Here is a 19,804-nt window from a genome sequence, read left to right on the forward strand (position 1 = left end):
TTTAAGTATTTCATTTTTAATGGATGGACTTACTGTCCTGAATTAATACCGAGTCACTGGCAGATAGCGAAACTGGATTAAGATGATGGCCATAACTTCATCCCTCCAGGGTTCTACCCTGTCGGCCCCAATTCTCTGTAATCTAGGGTTCTGTCTGTTTAGACCACTGTCTGTTCACTTCCATATCTGACCATCAGGGGCACACTCTCACTGTTGACCAACACGAAGCAGTCTGAGTGTTTAGAGGGAAATTTTACTACAGGAATTGAAATATACCAAACTTCATATAAAATGGAATCACAAACAAAAACTGCAAAGAAGCAATTTTTCCACCAGTCTCGGTAGATGCCAAACAAAATGGATTCCTAACCTTACTTCCTCCTCTGTACAATGGTGGGAGGCTATCGAAGTTAAATGAGTTAACACACATCAAGTCCTCAGTACAACACTTGGGATGTAACAGGTCCTCAACAAACATTAGCTGTCAACCTTGCCTGTAGCTGGTCACAGAGGTTTCTTCAAAGTAGGGTCTTCGGGCTCTGCCCTTTCCGAAGCTGTGATTCTTTTGGATCTCTTCCAAACTCAAAGCTGTTTCACAGAGGAAGGATGACTGCGAAGCCCTAAATTTAGCAAACGATCAAGCTAGCTCAAGATGCAAGCCCAGATCTTTTCAACAGGTTTCTTTTGAAAGCCTAGGCATCATTCAGGCTTTTCCAAGGGAGAAACAGAGCTTAATTACAATTTTACACTTTGTGCTATTTCAAGAAGAAATTCTACGACACATTTCTCAATGAAAATGAAGACATCTAGCATATTCTAGGGGAACCCCACTCAAACCAGAACACAAAAGGGGCTCCACGGTGTGGGTTCTGCTCCAAAGTAGGTTTGACATCTTATAACCATTTTATAACATGCCTAAGTTCCTCATATATCTGTTCACCCTTTAAAAACTAAACAACCCAAAGATTGGGTCTTGCTTTGTCAAACTCCACTGATTTTAGTTCTGAGAGCATATAGCTTTAAGAAGGCATTCCCGGGAATACCCTAGGAACTCTGTCCGCCCCCTCAGAATAGCAGGCAATTGAGTTGGTGATGGTGACTCAGGCAGACTTTTTAATCCTGATCTAAAGGAACCACCACAACCCTGGAGAGGGAAATAAAAAGGGAATCGAGTGGAAAAGGCCTCCGCCACCAGATGACTCATGCTCTACCGTGTGACTCGCCAGGCACATTACTCTGTTGCTAAGACATGGAGGATAGGTTCATTAGTCACTCTACTGAATTTTGCAAAGAAAGGATTCTCCCTATAAATAATCATGAGCTCTGTCTCTCTAGTGTTTGTGAGTGCGCTCGTGACTCACCTTTCCACCATACCGGGCAGCACCAATCGTGTCATCTGCAAAAGAGAAAACAAAACATTCATGATGGCTGAGGTTGCAGGCATCAGATAAACAGTGGAGAGAAGCCATTCTCAAAACAGAAGGGAATCACGAAACCACTCACCACTCTATAGACAGCAGATTATTTTATATACTCTATATAATTTGGCTGTGTCAAGGGTGCATAAAAAGGGGGCGCCTGGGTCGCTCAGTGGGTTAAAGCCTCTGCCTTCGGCTCAGGTCATGATCTCATGATCCCAGGGTCCTGGGATCAAGCCCCGCATCGGGCTCTCTGCTCAGCAGGGAGCCTGCTTCCTCCTCTCTCTCTGCCTGCCTCTCTGCCTACTTGTGATCTCTGTCTGTCAAATAAATAAATAAAATCTTAAAAAAAAAAAAAGAGTGCATAAAGGGAATCAGATGAAATCACTGGAGTTAACACTGGGAATACTTTCAGTAAACTTGGCTAAACTTGGCCTTGCCTGAAACCTAATACTGGCACAGAGATCTTCAAATAATCAAGGAATTAACAGTGAGCTCTAGTCTCCCAAAATGTACTCCAGGAAAGGGACATACGTTATCAAAGGGAATATCTGTGAACCAAGATCACTTAAGATTCCTAATCTTAAGTGCTCAAACGATCTTTTCCTATCAAAAAGGCCTTTAGAAGAATGCCCCAAAGTGACAGGTTGGCAAATGTTAAGTGTATCCTGACATTTCATTCCCCTTGTTGGTCTAGCTAGCTGTGAGTAAAACACATCCTTCAAGAAAGTTAAGGTTATCTGTGATCTCTCGAAACCAACAACAAAGAAAAATGACACCTGCATTTTCAAAGGGCCTTGGAATTGTTGATTAAATACATATAATGCAGGGTACTGGAGTGGCTCAGTCGGTTAAGCATCTGCCTTCAGCTCAGGTCATGATCCCGGGATCCTGGGATTAAACCCCACGTTGGGCTCCCTACTCAGTGGGGAGTCTGCTTCTCTCTCTCCTTCTGCTCCTCCGTTCCTGCTCTCTCTCACTATCTCAAATAAATAAATAAAATCTTAAAAAAATACATATAATATGATGAGAGGCTACTCCTAAATTCTGTTTTAAAGTATTACTAAGAACGGTTAAGACACCCACTGGCTTAGTCAGGGCCACGTCTTAGTTAAGTACTGAGGTTAGAACACGAATTCTTGATTTGCAGGTATCATCAATTTTCTAAGAAGCAAATGCTGCTCTGTCACAGAAAAGTTGGCACGCATGCCAAACATAGGAATTTTAAGTGTTTTTTCTTGAATACTATGTCTTAATGAAAACAGTGCTCTGATGAGAAAATAATTTTTTTTCCTAGAAATATTTTGAAGAAAGAAAATGTATTCAGCTTTACAAGGTAAAATCTGCTATGCGGTGCTCCCAACCCAGATGTCAAGCCGGGAGCTGCTGCATATACTTTTCCAGGAAAAACAAGTTCAAACTGACACTGCAGCATGAAAGACAGACTGACACACTGCCAACTTCGAAACAGACAAAGAAGTGTCTTCAAAGCCTAGGGGAATCATGTTGACAGAAGTTTCTGGATTTGGCCGAATCTTCTGGCCCAGATTAAAAAAAAAAAAAGATACCAAGAGAAAGAGTTTGGCCTAAAGCATTCCATATCTCCCTCCTTCTTACATACAAGACTGTTTTTCATATTAAAGTCGTCTTCACAGAACGAGGGGCACATGCTCTCTATGTTCTAGCACTTAGAACTTACACATGCAAGTTCTTGGTCATGGCCTAAAAGGAGAGAAAAACACGTGTCCTCCTCCTGACACATTCCTCCACCTGATGGCTGGATAGATGTGGTGGAAGGAGCTAAAACAACCCACCTGAACCGCAAGCTGAGAGCTGTGTGATAATAGGGGCAGAGCAATGAGGTAAAGAGGCAGGATCCCTAATGACTGGGGAACTACTATGCCAAACCTTGATTTCCTATCCAGCTTTTTATATGAGAGAAAAATACTATTTTATTTAAGCCACTGCTAGGTCTCTGTTACAGCAACCAAACCACTACTCTAACTAATAAAATTGACCATTTGTGTTGACGAAAACCAAGCGATGGTAACATTTTAAGACTTAAAGATCAAATAACTCCCAAAGCAAACTTAATCAGAGATTATGCTGATAACCCAAATGGCCTCAGTATTTTATAATTTTTTACAACATGCTCCTGTTTCTTCTCTTTTCTAGGTCTGCTGACCCGATTCAGGATATGCCCACGGGGCCTCAAACCCAACTGGATGGAGCCAAGTCAGAGAAAAAGCTGATTTCAGGGCTGATCCTTTCAACACTGTAGTTACCTCCTCCCTTTTCAGATGAAGTAACTCTTCAAACTTGCCTACACATTTCCTAAGATGTGCCTTTTTATGGGAACACACAGCAATTGCTCAATATATAGCCACGGAATGTTCAGGTAAAGGTGGGACACAGTCAGGTCCAAGTTCAAATCCCAGCCGTTCCACTTACTAGTAATGTGATCTCGAGTTACTTCCTTCTCTGCAACGTACATATGGATTATATAAAGAAGGCATCTACGTTACAGATTATTCTACTCTGAATCTCAAACGAGGTAATGTTTGTAATGGACTCAGCACAGAGCTTGTCACACAGCAAGCCTCTGAAGAGGAATTAGTGTCCCTTATTGCCAGGAGGCACTATTGTTTCAAGATTCAGTGCCACTACGTATGTAGGCCTCCTTTAACCATGTCGTGTCTGACACAGTTTAGAGCCAAAAATAATGACAAAGTTTGAGGTCATCAAGTACAAGTGACAACAAGTTTCTGGATAGTTCCACCAATATTGAAAAATACCTCAGCTGGGATGTTCTTGGGGTAATGGAATTGTTCTAAAATTGGATTTGATGATGATTGCACAACTCTGAATTTATTTACCTTTTAATTATACACTTAAAGTGGATGAATTTTATGGTTTATAAATTATCCTTCAATGAAGTTTTTATTTTTTTATATTTTTTAAGATTTTATTTATTTATTGCAGAGAGAAAGAGAAAGAGAGAGCACGGGCAGGGGGAGAGGCAAAGGGAGACTCCCTGCTGAGCAGAGAGCCTGGTGCAGAGCTCAGTTCCAGGATCCCAGGATCATGATCTGAGCCCAAGTCAGATGCTTCAACCACTGAGCCACCCATTTAAAATGAAATTAAAAAAAAAAAAATCTTAATCAGGGGCGCCTGGGTGGCTCAGTGGGTTAAAGCGTCTGCCTTCGGCTCAGGTCATGATCCCAGGTTCCTGGAATCGAGCCCTGCATCAGGCTCTCTGCTCAGCAGGAAGCCTGCTTCCTCCTCTCCCTCTGTCTGCCTCTCTGCCTATTTGTGATCTCTGTCTGTCAAATAAATAAACAAAATCTTAAAAAAAAATCTTAATCATATGAATGAGTTAAGGAGCTGGAATCACAAAATACAGCGGTTACTTTATCAAACCCAGGAGAAAAAAAGAGCTCTCAAAATGTTCTATGCATATCAACTTATGGCCCGAGAAACACAAAATAATAAAAAGAGACATTCTTCAGTTTTGTCAAGGCCACGTTATGTACTCGAATCTGGGCTGGCTGATAGGTGCTCACTACCTAGCCAGAGAATACATGTACATATAAACAAATCATTACAAGACATACCGTGAATGGTACAACAGAGGTGGGAACAGAGGGCCCTAATGCTTTGGAGAAAAACTCGTTATGTCTGGGGAATCAGGTCTAGAGCTTCACAGATTATATTTCAGTTAAGTTCTGAAAGAATAAATAGGAATTCATCAGGCGGAAAAAATATTCTAGTAGAAGGAATAGAATACAAAAAGGCAAACAGCCGCAAGAAACTACAATGTATGCCATAGAAATGATGCACTGAGAAAACCTTTTGTTGAACGGAGCTTATAAGGAAATTCACGAGCATCCTGTTATATATACGTCATGCAATCTGCATATCATACCACTTCACGGACAGCTTCCCATGCTAGCGCAAACAGACGTACTTCAGGCATATTAACCATTGTAGAGTATTTTATTGTAAGGATATATTACATGCATTCCTAGCAAAATCTGAAAACATTTTTTATTCAGCACATTTCCTCAGGGGACCATAATGGTTAGCTAATGTAGGAGGTCCCCAAGCACTCCATGGAGAGAAGCGAGCATTCAGTCCTCCAAGACCTGAGACCACCAGAAACAGGATAAGCAGATTGATAATAAACATGTTCTCAACCAATGGCAGGGAGGTGTGCCTGCATGTGCGTGTGTGTACACATGTACATGAAATGAGACTTGTTAACTGAATAGTAGCTGACTCTTCAGTTCACTGAGGTAGCCGCCAACTGGCCCTCCTACACAAAAAGAGAGAAAGGATGGGATTTGTAGACAGCGATCAACCTGGAAAACACCCAGGAAAGTCTATAAAATCTATTGCTAAATTCTTTTATTCTGACCAGGGATCTCAGAACTATTTGACTATTAACAAGTGGTTGCACAGAGTTATAAAGTTTAATTCAGATTTTTTTCCCAAGACATAAATTTACTCTCCTAAATATAATCCAGTAAGAAATATCACATGAGGGGCACCTGGGTGGCTCAGTGGGTTAAGGCCTCTGCCTTTGGCACAGGTCATGGTCTTGGGGTCCTGGGATCCAGCGCCGCATCGGGCTCTCTGCTTGGCAGGGAGTCTGCTTCCCCCACCTCCCCCGCCTGCCTCTCTGTCTACTTGTGATCTCGCTCTCTCTGTAAAATAAACAAATAAAATCTTAAAAAGAAAAAGAAATATCACATTAGCTGGGATATTGAAGAAACAGAAATGCATGCATGGGAGCTATTTTTTCCCTTACACTGTGTGCATGTCATACATTAAATGTTTCCTTTCTGAATGGCAAAAAATTATCCATGATCAGAGACAAAATTAAATCCCATAAGATTGAATCTTACTTATAAAACTACATCAATAGCTAAACATTAAATATTTTCTGGATGGTCTTCGATGTATGGGGGACATATTCAAAATATACCTTTCCCCTCTCTGTTTTTGTAAGAAGTAACTGACATAAAACATTGTATTAGTTTAAGCTGTAGAGCATAATGATTTGATATATGTATATACTGCAAAAGGATTACCACAGTAAGTTAACATCAAAATTATAGAACGCTGAATGAATTTCTGGGTCGTCTCTGCATATGGGCCATGCTAATCTCCATATCATTCCAATTTTAGTGTATGTGCTGCCGAAACGAGCACCAAAATGTATCCTTTATACACGTGAATTAAAACTCAAGAAGTTTAGGGGCACCTAGGTGGCACAGTCAGTTGAACTTCTAACTCTTGATTTTGGTTCAGGTCATGATCTCAGGCTCGTGGGATCAAGCCCCACACTGGGCTCCACACCCAGCACATCCCTCTCCCTCTGCTCTTCCTCCTTCTTGCGCCCATGTGCTTGCTCGCTCTCACTCTCTCAAATAAATAAATAATATTTTTTAAAAACCCAACACTCAAGAAGTTTAAGTAACTTAATGCAAAGAGGAAGGAAGAAGCAGTATTTTTGATGCTTAGCTATTAAAGGGCCTGAAATACTTGTTGGATGCCCAATGACCAAATAATCTATCGAGTCCTCTCCTGAAAAATTTAAATTCTTTTGCATTGTTCATTGGCTTCTCCTTTTAAATTCTGGCTCTAAACTATTTCTCCTTGCCACAGGAGGGAATATCTTTTTTGATCTGCCAAATAATAACAACACCGAAAAGCCTAAGAAAAGTTAACTTGAAATCTGCATGCTTTTATAAACCTGATTAATGCCTTCATCTATACTTAAATTCTCTTTTCTCCTAATCAGATCCTAATTCATCATAAATTCGACTTCAAGCATTTTTCGTATATGTGTATACAAATAATTCTTAAAATTCTATGCATAAGCAAAAGAGAGGCTTCACTATGTTCACATTAAATTAAATTTTTTAAAAATTCTCTTTGACATCAAGTTTTACATAGGATATTTTAACTAAGCTATTAGAAGTCTCATTTTACTTTGTATGCACCGATTGGCATCTTGATATCTGGTTATTTATACCATATACCAAGCGTTTCTGTGAAATCTCACTATCTATCTGAACTCCATTTCACAGCTCACAAGCTGTTTCTGGAGTTAACTCAATATGCTAATTTTAGGCCATCTGCAGGTGATAATTGCTGTACCAGGAAATTTTTTGTTCCTCTTAAGATACTGCTAAAGTAAGGTTACCATAACTTGTAAGTTCAGTGCCTAAGAATATTAGAAAAATAGCAGTAAATATGGTTTCTAACTTGTTTTTTCCTGTGTTGAAGTTGTTTTCTTTTCTTTTCTTTTTTAAGATTTTATTTATTTATTTGACAGACAGAGACACAAGTAGGCGGAGAGGGAGGCAGAGAGAGAGGGAGAAGCAGGCTCCCTGCTGAGCAGAGAGCCGGATGTGGGACTTGATCTCAGAACCCTGGGATCATGACCTGAGCTGAAGGCAGAGGCTTTAACCCACTGACCCACCCAGGTGCCCCTGAAGCTGTTTTCAAAAGTGTACAGCAAACACTTTAAATTTAGTTCTTTCCTAAAAAGCGATAAAAGTTGTTGCAGTAGTGCCTCTCCAACGAGAGCTTCAAATCTCTCCAAAAAAACCCCAGATACTTCCTAGTTATGTATATATATATTTTTAGTGACTGTTTCATCAATCCTCACCATAAAAAAAAAGTCCCAGAAGCCTAAAATCAAAGGGAGAAAGGTCAATACACATTATATTGCACCACTTTGTATGCAAGCTGGCCATACTGTATACAAATACACAAAAATAAATGAAAGTCTTTAGCAATGACAGCTTAAGAAGTCTTTCTGGGGATACCACATAGTCAATTTCAAGAGCAAAATATTTACTGGTATTTATTACCACAGCTGTATATATTTGGGCTGGGAAAATGAGTAAGAGGCTGATTTAGCTCATAAAAAAAATCAGATCAGTATTATCAGATCATTTAGCTGAGATACCTGACTGAATGCATTGGCTGGCCTAAAAAAAAAAATCTCTGAAAATGTTATATTAAAATGTAACCATCTTAGTATTCTTAAATATTTCTCACATTTTGGGGGCAATAATTTGCACTGTTTTCATAATTAGAAGAGCCCCTACAAATAGTGTTATTTCTGAAAGAAATTAACATGAATAATTTTTTTTTTCTTTCACTTCTCTGATATCAGTAATCAAGAGCTCATAGAAGGAATTTTATTTTATTCCTGAAACCCAATTTAGGGTTCTCTGTATTTTAGTTTATTATGAAAACTTGTACAAGCAAATTATACAAATTATGCAAATTGTTTTACATGCAAGTGATTTAATTTTATAAGCAAATTATTTTTGTATCATGCAACTTCTGGCATTTGGTCAGTTTCTGTAAAGACTAGGACAAAGAAAACAGTCTGTATTAAGCTCAAGGAGACAACCAAAAACCCAAAAGGAAAGATTAAAATTCAAGGTAACTTGGTAAAATAAGGAAGCAAATATTGTCCCCTATATCACCATTGTATATAAATAGAATTTAAAGTGTAACAACTTAACTCTAGAATCTGGGTAAAGCCCCAAGAATCCAGGCTATTCATATAAATAATTAGGTCATCACAAATCACCACTTTGTCCACATCTGCCCTGCCTTCTTGCCCAGAGAAATCTGCGTGGAGCAAACAGGATCTGAATTCAAGCAACTGAAACATGAACTCAGACAAATTAGAAGAAAGGAGATATAAATGCCTTAAACAAGTTTTCAATTGGAATCATTAACAATGATTTTAAAAAATCATAGTCTGATAGTGAAAAGAATCACATAAATTATGTAACAATGATGTTACACCATGCCTGTTTGGGAGAAATTAGAGGGTGACTCATTGGAAGTCATGCTGGAATGGCACAGCACATATTTCCTTTAGAAACTGTGTAATTTGAGCTCTGTGGTCCCGAGAATACAACTTCATTAGAAATTCTTAGAATGTCACCTGTATGACTAAAGCAATATTTACTGCACAGGGGGTAAAAAGCTTAATCAGGTAAAAATTTTTGAGGGCTTTGAGATCTCCAAGTATTATTTCATTTTCCTCTTTAATAATGTTTTAAGTATGAGGAAGTTAAGAGCCCTCTTTACCATTGCCTCCCCCACCCCATTTTACTTAATCTGAAATTCAACCCCACGCCATAAAAAAACACAAAATTTTTCCTTTCATAATAAATTGTTTTGATGTATGTTAAAATAATTGAACTAAAGAAAGATAAAAGAAATTTCCAGAACAGAGAGGGCTGCATGCCAATGGATAATAATGACTCTAAAGCCATAATCTTTACCCTTAAACAAAAAATTAACACATATACCACCATTCACTGCTTTTCCAACTTTAGCATATTATGACATGCTAAGAATTTCCATTACTTAAATTTTCCCCAAATAAGCTGATTTCTCAAAAGAGATTTTAGGAGGAGAAAATAATTTCTAAAGTTCTCAAAGAGATTTTTACAATTTCACCCATATATAAGGCATTATAAACTAGCTTTGCTTTGAGCTGGGAAGAACTTTAGAACCAATCTCCAACCACTCACTCGTTTTTCACAGATGAAAGCTATGCAAAGAGTGGTTGTCAGGCTGTCTGGCAAACCCATCATTTTGTAGTTATGCCTGAGGAAGCCCTGTTACTATGAGACCCTAAGGGCTAAATGTACCCAATTATTTGGAAATTTTTAGGAGCATAATGAGAGCGGCTTTCAAAAAGGATTAAAAGACTCTAGAGACTAACTTGGAATGTCTTCATTTAAAAAGTCCCAGGTGGGGGTGAGGGCTGACGGTCATACTCTCCTTTCCCACAATTTATTAACTTCCCAGTGTCCTTAACTTAAATTCTTGGGGCAGTGTGGAGGAATACATTCTTAGCATAATCCCTAAATTAAATACAATTAGAGGGATGAACAGAGATTCTTCTCAGGGATTTCCAAATTATTGGAGGGCTCCCTCTACTGGTACCGTGTCACATGCCAAACGCAAATGCAGGCAAGAAAAAGGCAACCAATGCTTCTCCTGGGCTTTTCATCCATCCAAACCTTTATTACCCACGCCACGGGCCAGGCATAGCATTCACACTTCTGGCTGAGCCACATACGATGAACACACAGCGGTGGGAGTAGGGAAAAAAATAGCTTTTCGAAAACACGCAAAGCACTCCAAGTGCTTTGATTTCAGATAATAATAGGGATGGGAGAGACGGATTGGGTTAAGACCATTCTAACCTTTCAACACCATCAAGCAGTTATGCAGTCTGAGTACACTGAAGGGCTGGCGTTCAACGCACAGGGGACTGCAAACCCACACGCCTGAAAGGCCCGGGCAGGTGACATAAAGGAGCACAGCGCGCCAGACAGCAGGGGTGAGCGGGGACTGCGGTGAGCTGGAGAGGGCGGGCCTCATTACTCCGCGGCCTCACCTGCTTGCTCCTCTCAGAGGCCTTGCCCCTTCCTGGCATGCAGCGGTTCAGCTCTGCATTCCCTCATTTTCAGATCTTCCCCAGGAGAAGCTAGACGTTGAGTGTTTGACGTCCCGCTTCTGGAAACACTGCCTGAACCAACTGAGATATGTTGGTAGGGCACACGCAACCCAGACTATGGGTTTGCAAAAACTCTGGCCTAGAATCAGAAGGGGAACTCACCTTTGGCCCATCCCACTTCTAGCCGATCCAAAGATTACAAAGTTCTCACAGTTTCTTTGAGTGTAAATACCAACGATGGATCTAAGCTCAGTCTTTTAGGGCCACATACAATAAGTAGGTTCCTTATTCCCAAAGAAAGAGGATTTTCAGTTTTTTAAAATTCATTCATTTATTTATTCAAAAGCATTTGTTGGGGGCACCTGGGTGGCTCAGTTGGTTAAGTGTCTGCCTTCAGCTCAGGTCGTGATCCTGGGGTCCTGGGATACAGTCCCGCATCAGGCTCCCTGCTCTGAGGGGAGCCTTCTCCCCCCCGCCCCCGCCTCTCTCTCTCTCTCTCTCTCTCTCTGTTTCTCGCAAATAAATTTTAAAAATATAAAAACAAAATAAAACAAAAACAAAATCATGTGTCATATGCCTGCCATAGGTGAGGCCCAGGGCCAGGGAATGGCAGAGAACAAAAAGAACGCAGTACCAGCACTCAAGGGGCTTACAGTCTGGAGACAGGCGCTAAACCGAACATGAAAATGCTGAGTGAAGGAAAGCCGTGCTGTGTGTGACAAAACTCCAGGGCTGAGAGACCTGGGCGACTCTGGAAGGTTCCCCACCAGCCCGCAAGGACAGAATACTGTCAGTCGAGAGCTGAAAGATGAGTGGCATGAGTGAAGTGGGAGACAAGGGAGCTTCCACAGAGAGGAAACTGCCTGAGGGGGCACGAGGTTCAAGAGAGTGAAGGGGCCGTGATCTGGACGCAGAGAAGTAGAGGGACACAGAGCTAAGGGGAGAACTGGAGGGGTGGGCAGCAGCCCCGTCAGGTAGGTCCTTCCCTAGAGGTCATATGAAGGAGTCAGGACTTGAGGGCAAGAAGTCCTTGAAGGATCTCCCAGGAAAGTGATATGACTTAATGTAAAATAACACTTTGGTTGGGGGATGGAGGCTGCACGGGAGGGAGACAAGTTGGTGTCAAAAGGCTGGTCAGGCTGTTCCAGCGGTTCCCACTGAAAAGTTTAGAGGCTTCAAATTTGGAAGGAATCATGGGGGATGAAAAGAAGTGAGCTGACTTCCAAAATACTAAGGAGGTAGAACTAACTGGCCTTGATGGGGGGTGGGGGTGGTCTTTGTGTCTGGGTGTGATGTCATGCTTCCTCTCTCCATGCTAAATATGTCTAGTTTTTTAGGCCACTCCTAACAAGACGTGGTTTCAAGCCCCCACTTCGGTTGCACATCTGATGAAGGAAAAACTAAATGCCGATCCCCTGTTTAAGACTCCTCCCCAGTCCCAAATAAAACAAACAAAACTGAGTGTACTTCAGTGTAAGTGGAGGTTAATAAATTTTTACCTCGGGTCACAGCCCCACCTGCTTCCTTCCCTGCTCTGAGAGAGGTAATGAAGAAGGCTGGAATGTTCTCCCCATTTATCAGAATGGGAGCCTGCAGGTTTCCCGAGGAATTCAGGCACAGGCAGGGCGACTACCAACCATCCACCTTCTCCCCCGAAGCCAGTGGCAGCTTCAGGATCCAGGACCATCAGAGAGAACAGGTTTCCCAGCCCTAGGTAAGAACTACAGGTGGTTTGGGTGGTATTGCTTGGGTAGTATTTATCTGAAAAGAAGTGAAGAGTCTATAGTATCTTGAGGTCCTAAAACGGTCATTAAAGGAATCTAAGAACCAACAGGCCTAGAGAAGGAAGGCAACTCTGAATTTGGCAGATGTTTAAACAAGTAATCTCCAATCCGAAACAAACAATGCAAGCAAGATCAGTTTTAGAACTTGTCTTTGAAGTGGTGTGGAGCTCGGTGTCCTGCCTGTTTGAAACCAGACTTGTATTTAGCTGCCTCTGGAGTTGTGGGACTTCTCCCGTTGCCCACGATTTCTGTCATAGTCATCAACAGTCGTACAACAATCTCCTTTGCCAACTCTCAGTATTCTGAGACGGCAAGCCCTCCAGGCAGAAAACCGCAGCTATTTTAGAAGAGTCTGGGTCAATATTTGGAGGCTTAATTATCTCTAAACGCCACCATATCTGGTCTGAAGGTCACTGTTCTTGAGGAGAAAAAGACTTACGTTTGATTTCAGTCATGGAGCATCTGAAATCATAAGGAAAAAAAGCCCCGGCTAGTAGGACCTCTCTTCTAGTGGAAGGCTGATTCACCTGCCATATGGATCAACTACAGAGAACTTCCACACCACCCCTCTCTCCAGCTTGGCACTTAACTGCTCAGCAGAGCACAAGAACAAGACGAAATTCACCCCTGAAGGATTTGAGAGCAAAACTGTAAGGCAAGCAACAAGGCTTTTAAATACCCCTGGGCTTACTCTGACCGGCAGCTTTATGTCTGCTAAGGGAAAGCCTCATTAAGTGGGGCTCAGACAATGGCCTGGGAGAGCCGAGCTGCACTCTATGATGACATACCAAGGTTAATTGATATGTCAAAACTATTCGGGTTAATATTTCTTCCCCAATATTCTTCTGCACTTGATCTTAGCCAAAAGGCTGAGAAGCGATCCCAATATTCTTCTGGACCACTCACCACCACTTCCTCTGGTGAAGACCCATCATTTCTCTGGTCAGGATATTTCACTTTTATGATTCCTCTGTAGGAATGTAGAACTTCTGTGACTTTTTATAATCCTCTGACCTCCTAACACAGGAGCACATGGACCAAGCCATAATCCTGGATTTGAGGGATCCAGGTCATTCAGTGCTCATCAAGTGGCACAGGGCCTTCCCCATCAACCATCTCCAGATTAGGGGAAGAAGCCCAAGGTCACAAGGGGGCACTGATCTCTCTGATCTTTCTAGGCATGCTTCTCAGCCAGCCAGCCCTACTGTATGGTTTGGTGAGGAGATAAAACTTGGGCCAGCACTGATGATGAGAAGAGGCTGTTTTCTTTCTTGTCTAAACCTTTTTTCAATACTTGTGTTATGACATTAGGCAGCAGACACCCATGCCCTAGCTCTCTTGATGTCCAGTCGCCATAAAATCTTCTAAGATTCTAGAGCCAGACCAATTTTCATCTTCTTTTAAGTTACCCCAGGGCTCCCAACAGAAGTTACATTTCTACAGAAAATGGAGCCCTGGCCGCAGCAACATAACACAGTCAACTAAAGCACAATTCATCAAAATACACCAGAGGGGACATCACAGCAGCACTGAAGGACATTAAACCTGGGAGCCTTGCGCAGAAAACCTCATCAAGGTGAATGCCCTTTTTTCAGTACAATGAAAATAAACAGAGAGACCATAAAACACAAACGCCATGTCACTCTGCCACTAGACCCGCCTTTCTAAAATGTACATCAGATCACACCTTATCTCTGCTCTAAGGCTTCCTATGGCTCTCTCCATCCTCTTGAGCCCAGCACCCAAGCTCTTACACCTTGTATCCTCACTCACCTTTTTGGCCGCTGGTTGGTCAGCCACTGCACACCCCTCGCCTCCCGCTGCTCGAGTCAAACTTTCTCACCCCTGAACACGCCCTAGTCAACTGTGCAGCCGAGATGCCAACTGCACGGATCCTGTCTACAGCCCAACAAAGACCATGTGGCTGCAGATGGTCTTAGTTCCACAATGAATCAAGCAAGAGTTTTGAACTGTTTTCCAACTAAAAGTACGCATCACACAGGTACAGGAATATTCGTGTTTACACTAAAGATAAAGGATGATTATTCAGCTTGACGTAGAAGTGTTTTAAATAATAAACTCCCTTAGTGCTTGGTAAATGGGACTTGACTTGCAAAAATCAGGCTTCCATACAAAAATGTGAAGCCCATATATCGAGCTCCTCTGGCGGTGACACTTGCCGCCCATACGGTTCACAGTTGATATGACAGGACATATTTAATAAGTCAGTGTGCGTCCCCCCAACTCAATTCATGGGAACCAATACTTACGCCAACATGAAAAGAGAAAGTGGAAGAGGAAGAATGAAGTAGTGGGAGAAGCCTTTTGTGATCTGCCGAGATCTTAGGACCGGTGCCTCATTCTTATCTCATTATTGTTGTGAAGAACCTGAAGGGTACTATACAGTGCTGTTGGATCTGTACTGCTTTATCCGTAATGCTACCCGCCTGCACGACTCATCTTCAAACCAGGGACATGAGGTGATCACCACCAGCACACCCTGCTCTGTGCTCAGATGCTTCCTGGAGGATGCTGTGTGCAGCCGTGGAGCACAGCAAGCTGATTGGTTCTCATAAGTCAAGGTCAAGTCCCTGGCCTTTTATCATTAGTATTCTGTAGACTGTCAGCCAAAAACACATGTTTTGGGAGATGGAGGGGGTCAGCATTTTATATTATGAAGGAATACAAACATGTTAAGTATTGACAAGCAGGACATTACAGGAGAAAATAAATACTAACGCATGGAGAGTAAAACTTCACACAGCTTATCTCACAGAGGAGTTAAATTTATCAGAGGAGATAAATGTATCAGAAGACTAAATCTGTAGCTAATATCAACAGTTCTATAAAATCAAATTTAAACACTTAAATATAGTTTTCATCATTAACTCATTAAAACATATTATGAAATACATGTACATAGTTTTAACACTCATTATTTTTAGGCATTTGGCTAGATGTACCTAGAAAAGATTATCAAAACAATAGTACACATCAGTCATTTCAAAATCATAAAACATACAAATTATAGACCAGAATGTTAATTTTGATCAAAAAACTTTGCTTGCTAAAAAATAAACTCACATTTTTACTAAAAATCTTTAATAGTAACATTCTTTAGGGCCCTTACTATGATCTGGGTCCTCTTCTAAGTGATTTGCACATACTACCTTGCTCAATTCCCAAAACACCTCTGTGAGGTAAAGAGATTAACACCCTCAATTTACAGATGAAAAACTGAAGCACAGAGGGCAAGTAATTTGTTCAAGGTCATACAACTAGTAAATTGTAGAGTTATTTAATTAACTTGAAACCTCACACAGATTATTGAAGAAAGTTAACATTTATACAGGTGTGCCAAGGGAAATACCTTTAAAACTATATGTATATATTCATACCAACCCTGTTTTAAAGGCTTCCATTTTGTGTGTGGGTCTTGTTTCAAATCTAATCAAGGATCCATTTGTTAGTAGTTTATCTCACTTAAACTAAATCTCATGTAAGTAAAAACCCCAGTTAAAAACAACAGTGGAAAAGATACTGTGATTATTTCTTTTTAAAAATTATTGGTCATGTTACAAAATAATTCAGATAAGGTGCCTCTCAGTAGCAAGCTATCAAATACCACATGGTATGCAGACAGTCACAATGAAGCTTTCATTCCGGTGGCCAGTTTATGTGAAACAACATAGTGCCAAAAGTGTACAAAACCACATAAATAATGAATGAACTAAGCACAGCCATAACTGAAAAGTTGGACAAGGCATAAGATTTTCAGGTCCCCGCACTTGAAATTAAGCATGTAGTAGATATGATTTCTCAGGACATGAAGACACAAGGAGAATTTTTCTTTAAACATTCACAATAGAGGAAAAGATCAAGACCGTGCCATAAAGTGAAAATCAATTAATTAAGTTCTTATTTCTATTTATCTGGTTAATTCTAATAGTTTTGAGGTCAATATTTTTTCATTTCCTTAAATAGAGCATTTAAGAGTTACTGAAAATGGACGTGGCTTTTCTGTCAGTACGATGGCCTTTATCTGAGGTTTCACTTCCCAAGGTTTCAAGTTACCCACAGTCAACAGAGGATCCTCCTTCCGACCTGTATCGTCAGAAGGTCAGCAGCAGGGGCTCCGCGCCTGCATCCCTCCCCTTGTTTCATCTCATCGTATAGGCATTTTATCATCTCATATCACCACAAGAACAGTGCAAGAACACGAACAAGTACATACAATCAGATGTTTTGAGAAAGAGAGAGCCCAAATTCCCATAAACTTTATTACAGTGTATTGTTATAATTGTTCTATTTTATTATTGTTAATCTCTTACTGAGCCTAATTTATAAATTAAACTTCATCACGGGTATAGGAAAACACATAGTATGTATAGGGTTTGGTAGTTTCTGTGGTTTCAGGCATCTATGGGAAGTATCAGAACGCATCCCCTGTGGATAAGGGGGGACTCCCATAGGTTCAAATTTGACGTATTTGACGGTGCCTATGGAAATTCTGCCTCGGGCAATATTTGCTGCTGGGCTAGGATGTATAATCAAGGTATGGTGCCTTACTCTGAGTGACTGCTAACACATAAAGAAAAGTGGTGCTCAGGTGCTCAGATTTGCTACCTAATCTTCCTTTTAGCACGTCATTAGCTGTGGCATCTTTTGTTGGCACATACAAGCAATGTGTCTACCAACTAGAAACCAGAAGTGATGAGGGAGCAGAAGGCAAGCTGAGGACAAAGCAGAAGCTGACACCCTCCAACATTTCCCCTACCCCTCACTCCTGGGTAGGACACGTGGGACACTCTTCCAAGAGTCTCCCAACTATCTTTATTTATTTATTTATTTATTCTTTAAATTTATTTGATAGAGATTACAAGTAGGCAGAGAGGCAGGCAGAGAGAGAAGGGGAAGCAGGCTTCCTGCTGAGCAGAGAGCCCGATGCGGGACTCGATCCCAGGATGCTGGGATCATGACCTGGGCTGAAGGCAGAGGCTTTAACCCACTGAGCCACCCAGGCTCCCTCTCCCAACTATCTTGAGGTTAATGCCTTACTAGAGGGAAACCCTTGACAATGCAAGACCTCTGGTGTCCGGTATCTTATAGGTCCTCGTTAGCATATAAAAGTTCTTTTGAAACCTCCCTTTTTCCTTACCTCCTCCATATAATATATATATATAATCAGACACCCCTCACAACCTCAGGGCAGCTGCTCTTTCTGCCTACGGGTCCTGTCTCTATGTTTAAATAAACCACTATTTTGCACCAAAGACATCACAAAAATTCTTTCTTGGTCATCGGCTCCGGAGTCAACCCCACTGAACCTTACTTATATTCTAAAACTTAATCAGAATGATGTTTACGTGTGGCTAATAAAAACCACTCATTATTGTATAGGCCCATACTACCGCACAATGCTTTCACCACATTTAATTCATCCACTTACATGGTCATGGGGGATGCAAAATGGAAATAATCTATCAGTGAAGGACCATGTGTAGAGGAAAACTTTGTAAAAATCAGTCTTCAGCCTAGGTTATTTGTGTAGTCCCAGGACCTACCACATTGTTTGCATAGGCTCAGTTGTTAAAAAGCAAAATTACTCACTTGTTCGGTCTTCGGTTCTTTCTACTTCCCGAAGACAGAAGGAAATAACCACCTACATCTAGAATACATACTCATATGGGAACAGAAGCTGGCTGAAGTGCACGAACTAATCATGTGTTTTTAAATAGAGCAAACCAAAAAAGGAAGACATATTTAAAAAGAAGCTATAAAGAAGCTACTTACCTTACAAACAGAAAGAACATTAATATTTATCAGTTTCTTGATGGTCTGAAAAAAGAAAATATTGATAATTTTATATACACATCATCATGTAAAATAACCATATTTTATATGTATATGCAAGTGATCTAGAGAACCACTGAACGTTTCCCCAGATAGAGTAGGGAACTGGAAAATGACAGGAGTCGGGGTAGAAAGGTAAATTTTATTTACTCTTTTTATGTACTATTTACAGTACTTTTCTACCAAAAGCAGCAACTCATGTTAATATGCAAAATTCAAGGTAGATGTAGTAAGGAAAATCTGGAAGCAAAAGATACTAAATCTAAAATAAATATGCTATTTTCCTTCTGCTAATATCAAAAGGAAAAATTATTGAATCTGAGATTCTCAACAGTTTTTTAAAATTCACATATTCTTTCAATGACTTGCTTTTCTAATTTTTATTAAAGAACTATGCATGTCTCAAGAATACAGCTTTCATTTTGGTAGGTTTACTTGAATCAACCATATTGTTATATGTTAACATATTTATGATATCTAAATCGGTGTTTAGATCCTGATAGTTAAAGCAAATCTATACTGATATCATAAAAATAGAAATAAGAATAATACAATGAGTTATTTCCAAACCTGGCACTATACTAATGAGGTTACAAACATTTTCTCATTCAGTCCTTCTAACATTCCTATGAAGTTGCCTCCTTCATAGACATGGGAATGGACACTAAGCATGGTTGGGATCATCCCCAGGGTAAACTCCGGGAACAAGCAGAAGAGCCAGAGTGTGAACCTCGGGCAGCTGGACTCCAGTGCTCACAGTATGAACCATTATATCACACTGCCTTGACAATACTCACATGCATTCTTTTTGTTACCGTACTATACAGAAACAGACTTACGTTGTCCAAGTCAGGAACGTCCAAAAAGTATTCAGGATACTCATATGACATTCCCACATTGTTCACTGAAATTAGACAAGATCGTTAGCTGGCTGACATACACTTTATTTTACAGATTTATTAAAATAATGAGATTAATAATATCAAGACTAAAATGACACATACAGAGGCATGAAACACTGTGTATGGCTGGAGTGAACTTTACCACACCTTTCCATCAGAAATCTATCAGTGTATGTCTAGTTCAAATGTCTTCTCCTTCATTAAGCCTTCCTGCACCTTCCATCCATCCCCTGACAAAGGGACTTTTTATTCACTTCAATTTCCATAACCCCTTGGAGTGTGTGTACATTCTGCTCTGTGAGTATTGTTTATCTGTAAGGATTGTAAGGTAACTTA

The 19,804-nt window shown here is 40.6% G+C and overlaps 1 protein-coding gene across 1 annotated transcript in view; it reads right to left on the bottom strand.

The window, feature by feature from the left end:
• Positions 1–19,804, bottom strand: part of HSD17B12 (hydroxysteroid 17-beta dehydrogenase 12) — a 157,591-nt gene that overhangs the window by 22,832 nt on the left and 114,955 nt on the right. The window contains exons 5-7 of the mRNA XM_080814975.1: positions 19,406–19,470; positions 18,507–18,551; positions 1,362–1,396 (exon numbers count right to left, since the gene is read on the bottom strand). Coding sequence (XP_080671101.1) covers positions 1,362–1,396; positions 18,507–18,551; positions 19,406–19,470 — 145 coding nt within the window. The remainder of the gene's footprint in view (positions 1–1,361; positions 1,397–18,506; positions 18,552–19,405; positions 19,471–19,804) is intronic.

The sequence above is a fragment of the Martes martes genome (assembly GCF_963455335.1).
Source record: "Martes martes genome assembly, chromosome: 10".
NCBI lineage: Eukaryota > Metazoa > Chordata > Mammalia > Carnivora > Mustelidae > Martes > Martes martes.